The sequence below is a fragment of the Lotus japonicus genome, chromosome 3 (genome assembly GCF_012489685.1).
Source record: "Lotus japonicus ecotype B-129 chromosome 3, LjGifu_v1.2".
NCBI classification, from domain to species: Eukaryota; Viridiplantae; Streptophyta; class Magnoliopsida; order Fabales; family Fabaceae; genus Lotus; species Lotus japonicus.
The window spans coordinates 77,751,407-77,758,458 of record NC_080043.1 but is presented as its reverse complement, the minus strand read 5'-3'; the positions used below and the strand labels follow the sequence as shown (position 1 = coordinate 77,758,458).

The window sequence follows — 7,052 nt, the reverse complement described above, 5'->3', positions numbered from 1 at the left end:
CAAAGATAGATAAAGAGGCTCTCATGATCTCTTCTATTTTTAGGGTTTCTGGATTTTAGCATCAAGAAGGGGAGGAAAATGGCTAGGGTCTTTCTGAGGTGTTTGATTGTTTTCCACTTTAAATTTAAGATAGAGAAAATCGCTGGTTGATATTTTAGAGGTTTGAATGACACAAGTAGAGTTGAAAACTTAATTTTCATTAATTAGGTGGCCAATTTCGATCACCGTGATTTTTATTTAGCCAACCTGAAACCGACCAGCCTTATCTGTTAAGAGCCATTTTTAACCTCTTTTCCCTCAATTTCCTACCAAAAACCACGAGCTTCCATTTTTCCTGTCAGTTTTATCAGGTGCGGTGCGACTCAATTTTTTTCTCACCCCTAGATAAGGGATTAAGAGTTTGTTCGTATATCAGATGAGTGAAATGTAAGCAAATACATTCATCAAACTCCCTAAAAATATTTATGTTCACTTTTTGTCGTGTGGACATTCGTTCCCAGGGATATACAACATATCCTATAGCACTATCAAAAATCTTTGTCGTGAAATAAGTGCTAACGTTCACCAGTTGAGGAATGAAATATCTTTGTTCTCTAGCTCCCTTGGGGATGATCTCCGCAACACAAGCTCATTTAGATGTTAAATCCACTATGCACATTTTTCACATGACTTATTTGGGGAGTTAGTTATGAAGTTGTGAAAGTTAGTTGAAGGTTTGTTAGTACCAACTTTTCTGTGATAAATAGAGAATAAAATGGACAAGAGTACTTTTATTATCAAAATTGAATGTCAAGAAAACTTATCAAAGGAAACAAGGTAATGTTTAAACCTCTTGTTCATGAAGCAAGAAATGGAAAAAAGTTGCATAACCAAAACACTACTCCAAACTATTAATAACATATCAGAGCATTCTGTATTTTCTGGACTGTTAAGTCCAAAAGGGTCTTGACTTCTGCCACACTTTCCACATCATGTATTTCGGTTCCATCTGGAGTAAGACTACAACCCACAAGCATTTGGAATGCCACAGTCAGCAGAGACCCTCCTGAGCTCTCAGCATTTGTTTGGCCATCTGCAGCGATCATAAAACCTGATGGAAGGATTGGTATAACTGAAGTTTCTCCTCCCGCTATGGCCATATCAATAACAGCTACATCCATTGGAGCATATACAACGTATGATCCTATAGGATCCATAGAACACTCTTGCAGAGTCACCCTGTTGTTCTCGGTATTTGGCATGAATGGCTAGTCCACATGAAAATAATACAAATCAATTTAATCATGTTTCATTTATTTGAATCATAATGTTGGGATTCTATACATTTAAATTTGACAGTTTACCTTAAGTTCACTATATTCCATTCACCTTCCTTTATCTGTTCATTCATTCTGGTTTTGCATATGTCGGCTACTATTTGTTTCGGGGGATTTTTAAAGGTGAATGGCAGAGGGGAAGGATTTTAGATGGAAATCCCATTTTCCGATTGTTTGGATTAGCGCTAAAAATAGTTTCAGTTTAATTTAATTATTTATTATACACAAGAAATTAAATTTTAAATAAAATGTATACTTGTCTGCCACGTCAACTCCATTTTCATATGTGGGCATGTTGCCTTGGTCTGACACATAGGCAAGGTCACTTAGCTCTCTCTCCGATAGGAACAAAAACTAGATGGATGAGTAATTTTGCAACCTTACTACACCAAGGAACTAAAACCAAACCCTGCTCGTCATTCAGGGGTCAAAAACCTAATTAACCACATATTTTTTCCTCACATTTTCACTCATATATCCAAACTTAGCATAAGTCTTAGTTTCCATCGAAACAATTTAACTAAATGGGAATTTTGTGAAAGACCTATGTCTCTAAAGAATGATACATGCATGTCTCGATATTCGAGAAAGAATGATTCATTCAGCACATATGAGGTGTTTATTGGGTGTCCAATACTGTGCATGTCTAACAATTACAGTTGTGCCTCTATTAACTACAACTGAACTTAAAATCAAACTAAACTACATTTTTATTTGATGCATAATTTTAAATATGATTTTCAAAAAAGAGTGTTAAATACCAGGATGAGTGATATATAGTTCCCAGGATTAGCTCCGACTGAAATGTGTGCAATCTCATGCTCTGGAGTTTTAGCAGCAAAAACATCCCACTGTAAGAAATCAACAAGTAATAATTAATGGCTATGGACTTTAAAAAATCATTATTCTGACAAAATAGAAGTGGTTTAGCTTAGCTTGTTAACCTGGGGACGTTTAGTTGTATCAGTTAAAAACTCAAAAACTCTCTGATAATGGAGTGGAAACCAAAGAGTTGTGGCAGCCACAACAACCGCGCCATTTGGGTGGCCAATTTCAATGTTTCTACGAACAGAGATTTTAACTCCGCTAGTATTATCCATAATTGGATGTGGGAAGCTCAAATCATGACCTGACATGGATAAACTTTCACAAAACATCTTAACCATTCGATAAGAAAGCTTCATCATGCTTCTCTTCCCTTCAACTGAATGGATCACTGAACAATGAATAAAGTATAATAATAAATTAAATTTGTACAAGAAAGTAGGCTTTGTCTACCTAGGACCAAGAATTTTTTTACTCACAAGTTAAAAGGACTTATTTGCAAATTAATTTTAGCACGTAAGGAGTATATTGTAAATAACATGTACTAAGTGTTAGTAGTAGAAATATGGTTCGTGGGTAGACAGTAATTTCCCAAGAAAGTAAGGGAAATAAATGAATAAACATAAGAAATTGGAGTAAAGATGACAAAACGTGATAACCTCCTCTAGGGTCATGAACAGGTATTTTTTCATCAAAAAAGCAAGCAAATCTTTCACACATTCTTTGCAGCTCTTTCAACCATCTTTCAGCTCCATATGCAATCTGGGTATCAACCAGATCTTTGAATAGTTGGTGTGTTTGAATCTCATCCACTTCCACATGTTCTACACAAACAACCTAACAACACAAATAAAATCTTTTTGTTGAGTACCACCAATTCCAAAAATTGATGCTATTAGATGAATTAATGGTTTATACTTAACACTTTCTCTCACGTAAAATAAATTTAGGCTTCTAAGAATCGACAATGCACTAACCCATCTCACCTTAGCTATATAAGTTTTAATATCATGTCATGATATTTAATATGTTCGATTAATACAATAAAACATTCTTTATTTATGATTTCACCAAATTTAGGACTCCCAGACTGTAAGGAATCTGAATTCACAAAATATTGAGTACATACTATAGAGAAAAGAATTTGGATTTCCCTGCATTCAAGGAATCATGAATACAGTGAAGTCATATGTCCATATATAGTCTTCTAATTAAAATCACATGGTCTAGATTTAGTGAAACTATTTTAAGTGTATAGTAACAGTTCGATCTTGATCAGTGGCATACCCTTGACTTCACCCAGTGTGGAAAGTCTTGAGTGCAGAGAATCCGAGTCTAATTCAATCATTATGCTAAAGATAAATTAATGTGATTACTAACCATGCATCTCCCATCATGCATTTCCTGAATCATGCATCCAGAGGGATGTTTCCAAGAGCGAGAAAGAGCATTGTGTTGTCCAGGGAGATTAACTGACACATCTGTTATAATCCATAAACCAGCATCAACACGCTCACAATAGCGAAGGAAGTGAAATTTGCGAGATTGCACTAAAGGTGAAAGAACATGCATTTCCTCACACATCTGTCATCATAAATCTTGTTAACAAATTGGAAAGTTATTATAGCAGATAATCTTTAGATAAGACTATATTTGCAAGAAAACATGTACCAACAACAAGGCTCCATTTAGATTGCTTGACAAACCGCTATCAAAGACTTGGATTGTTTCCGCTTTAGCAATAATCGTTGGGAAAAGGTTGGCCCATTTGACCTGAAAATATTATTATTGAGTCATATAATGCTCTTATTTGTAAAAGACACTACATTATTTAACAAACAAAAGAGTGACATGAACCAACTATCCAAAAAACTTAAAATTGTTAGGTAAAGACACATGAATTGTTTTAAAATATACTTCTAACATGCCCCCTCAACAAAAGTCCATTGAGCTTGAAGCGTGGATGTTGCACAAACTCATCTACCTTGTGCTAGAATCTAACTATTTATTAAATAATTGCGAGCAACCAGGCTTGGCCATAGAAGCTTTAACTCCGTGTCATGAATCAACTATCTCAAACGTTTAGCCTGTTTGGTGAAAACACATGAATGATTTCATATTATACTTCTAAAATATTGTTACAAGTTCTTACCGGATCTAGAAACATCTCAACAAGTTGCATGCTTGTGATGTTCACTATCACTGAATCTTTTGATGATTCTATACGCACGTTGGGACCAATTAGGTGATTATTCTTTGGGAAAAATACTTCATAGTCTCCAAGATGAAGAGTGAGTTTCCCTTGTTGGTATGGAGAGAGGAACCAGAAGGGCTCATTGTACCGTATAAGCCTAGCCAGTTCTTCCTTTGCAGTAGCTGCAATCTCCTTCATCAGCAACTTTTGATTTTGAAAATCTAGGATTTCATCCACTGAGTTGTTTTGAAATGATACCCCACCACCACCAATAGTTGATGTCAAACCAAGACTTGAGCTTCCAACTCCACTCCCATAAGCCTCTTGGTTCAGCAAGCTTGCAAGCGTTGGGTCATGTGAAGATCCTATGATGGGAATAAGCCCAAGTTGCAGCTCTTGTTGTGACACTTGGCTCTCCATGAGACTTTTAAGAAAGTTATTCAATTTCTTACACTGAAAAACAGTTCATCAATAAATGTTAGCCAGTTAAAAATGCAATCATGATATTAAAAATTCCTTAATTGACATCAAACTTAAAGATAAAAGTCAATTAAACAGGTTTACTGGCCTCGTCTTTTAGCTGAGCATTTTCAAGTCTCATTTTTTGCATGAAAAGTTCATGCTCTTCTTGAGGAAATGATGGACTCCCATAAAATGCACAAATAATCTTCTTCAGTGCCTCATTGACGGGGTTTTCTTTCTGAATCCTTTCATTCTCAATTCGAAGAGCACTGTTATCTGCTCGCACATATTGAGTCTTCAAGTAGCACATGCATAAAATGATCAGCACTATAATGTGAAAGCATATATAAAACAACTTTTGGATGGTATGTGAGATCATGTTTGTAAATTCTTTTACAATTCGTTCTGAAGTCAGGATCAATTACGAATAGAAAGTTTTGTGAAATGATTTTGAGTTGAATAATTTATTATGAGTAAAAATCCTACTAGACTAAAGGAAATGAATCACCTTGAGTGGTGTTTTCTTGTTCTGAAACAATAACCTGGCCTGGTTTTGATCTAGCCCAACCTCGGCGGCTAATTCACTTCCTTGAGCAGGATGGTGGCACTCAATGAAGGTACTTTATTTGAAAAGTAAAATTCACAATTAGTTGAGAGATTAGCTAAATAACTATAAAATGCAAATAAATGAGTAATCTTAACTACTTATGATTATATCTAAAGGTCATGATTTATTTTTACCATTCTCACATAAGATCATTTTCATATGATGTCTCCTTATATAATATTATATATATATATATATATATATATATATATATATATATATATATTTGTGGAAAATTAGTAGAAAAAAAATAAAAAATAAGATGGATTTTGGTTCCTTACAGCCAATGAAAATGTTGATATGTATTATATTTTTATCCCGGTTAATTATAATTGTATACAAAACTATTTACTCTGTATATTACACTGTTTATGGATATTTAGGGAATTTTACTTGAGATATGCGAGAAACTCATCCTTCATCCTCTGTTTGGGTTACTTGGTGCCCTCCTACCCCACCACCAACTGCAACCCATGGTGATGCAAATGACGACCGAAGAAATAAGGCAAAAGGCGAAGATGTGGATGATGATGACGAGGAGGGGAAAGATGTGTTTAATAAGCGCTTTATGATGTTCGTCGACGAGATCAAGGTAGGTGGAGCTCATCTTTACGATGACAGTGGCGATGTTTCTCTTGGTGCACGGTTCGTCTTCATGACACCTTGGTTTAGGTGATTTGATCTCTATTCAGAAAGGGACCGTCTTTGGTTCGCAAAAGCAGACTTCAACGGGAGTTGGGTCTCCGCCGCTCTCCATCTCATGGCACGAAAGATTTTCTGTTTCCAGGTCTGAGGAGGTTCATTAAGGATGAGGATATGAGGATTCCGGATGCGGCTCGTTTCCTTGAGATTGGTTTGTTTGATTGTCTTATTGAGGTTTGTAGTTCTGAGACTAAGCTCAACAGAGTCCAGGGTGCTGCCCCATTTCTTAAGTTGATGTGCAGGAAGTCCATGATTGAGGGCTCTGTTCTTCAGCATGGTGCCGAGTTGGAAGTGGGTGGAGAGGAGATCCAATATTTGTCTCTAGGGTGAGGTGTGATTTCTCTCCCTTTAGCCCCCTGTGAGTTTGCTAAGAGCTTGTATGGGGGTCGTGGTTTCTTTTTCTCTAAGCTTTAGGTTGTTCAAGAGAATATAGATTAACTTTTGTGGTTCTTTGGTCACAGTCTTGTGGTCAAGTTCGCTTGTCTCTCTGTTGATCCTTCCTCTACTTGGAGTTTAGAGGGCCCCTCCTTGAGGGACAGAGTATCGGAGGCTGTTGGTGGCTGGGGAATTTCCTGGCTCTTCCCCCCTTGTTGAACTTTCCGAGTTATCTTCGAATGATGGTGGGAAATGTTCAGCTGATATGGCTTGTGAAGTGAGTGTTTAGGGCATGTTTGTCGGGTTTGATGAAGCTATCATGTGGCCAAAGTGGCGAGGGCGTCCTAAAAAGTCTAGCGGTGGACCTTGTGCTAGTGGCTCTTCATCGTTGTCTTCTTGTCCTCGTGGGCGTCCCATAAGGTGTTGCTTATGGTTGTAGAGGTGGAGCCTAAGGCTAGCTTTTATTCAGGTCTTTGGGTGGAATCTCCAGGCTCTTCAAGTAACCAGTTGGTGCTTTTTGAACCTCCAACTTCCAAGGGTCCTCTAGGTGCTATGACAAGGGCTACTTTGA

At 36.9% G+C, this 7,052-nt stretch overlaps 1 protein-coding gene across 1 annotated transcript; it reads right to left on the bottom strand.

Annotated features, from left to right (window-relative positions):
* Positions 1 to 870: 870 nt before the first annotated feature.
* On the bottom strand, positions 871 to 5,107 carry LOC130744767 (homeobox-leucine zipper protein HDG11-like). The gene is made up of 8 exons (XM_057596924.1): positions 4,892 to 5,107; positions 4,294 to 4,788; positions 3,807 to 3,914; positions 3,522 to 3,716; positions 2,801 to 2,978; positions 2,261 to 2,532; positions 2,078 to 2,167; positions 871 to 1,247 (listed from the first exon to the last, which is right to left on the bottom strand). The coding sequence occupies exons 1-8, from the start codon at positions 5,105 to 5,107 to the stop codon at positions 891 to 893; spliced, it is 1,911 nt and encodes a 636-aa protein (XP_057452907.1). The 3' UTR covers positions 871 to 890.
* Positions 5,108 to 7,052: the final 1,945 nt, after the last annotated feature.

Excerpts from the sequence above, each read along its gene's own strand:
- LOC130744767 (XM_057596924.1), bottom strand. The coding sequence starts at position 5,107 with ATGTGCTACTTGAAGACTCAATATGTGCGAGCAGATAACAGTGCTCTT. Across the intron at positions 3,915-4,293 it reads TTGAGATGTTTCTAGATCCG|GTCAAATGGGCCAACCTTTT; the intron begins GTAAGAACTTGT and ends TAATATTTTCAG. Across the intron at positions 1,248-2,077 it reads ACTATATATCACTCATCCTG|CCATTCATGCCAAATACCGA; the intron begins GTATTTAACACT and ends CATGTGGACTAG.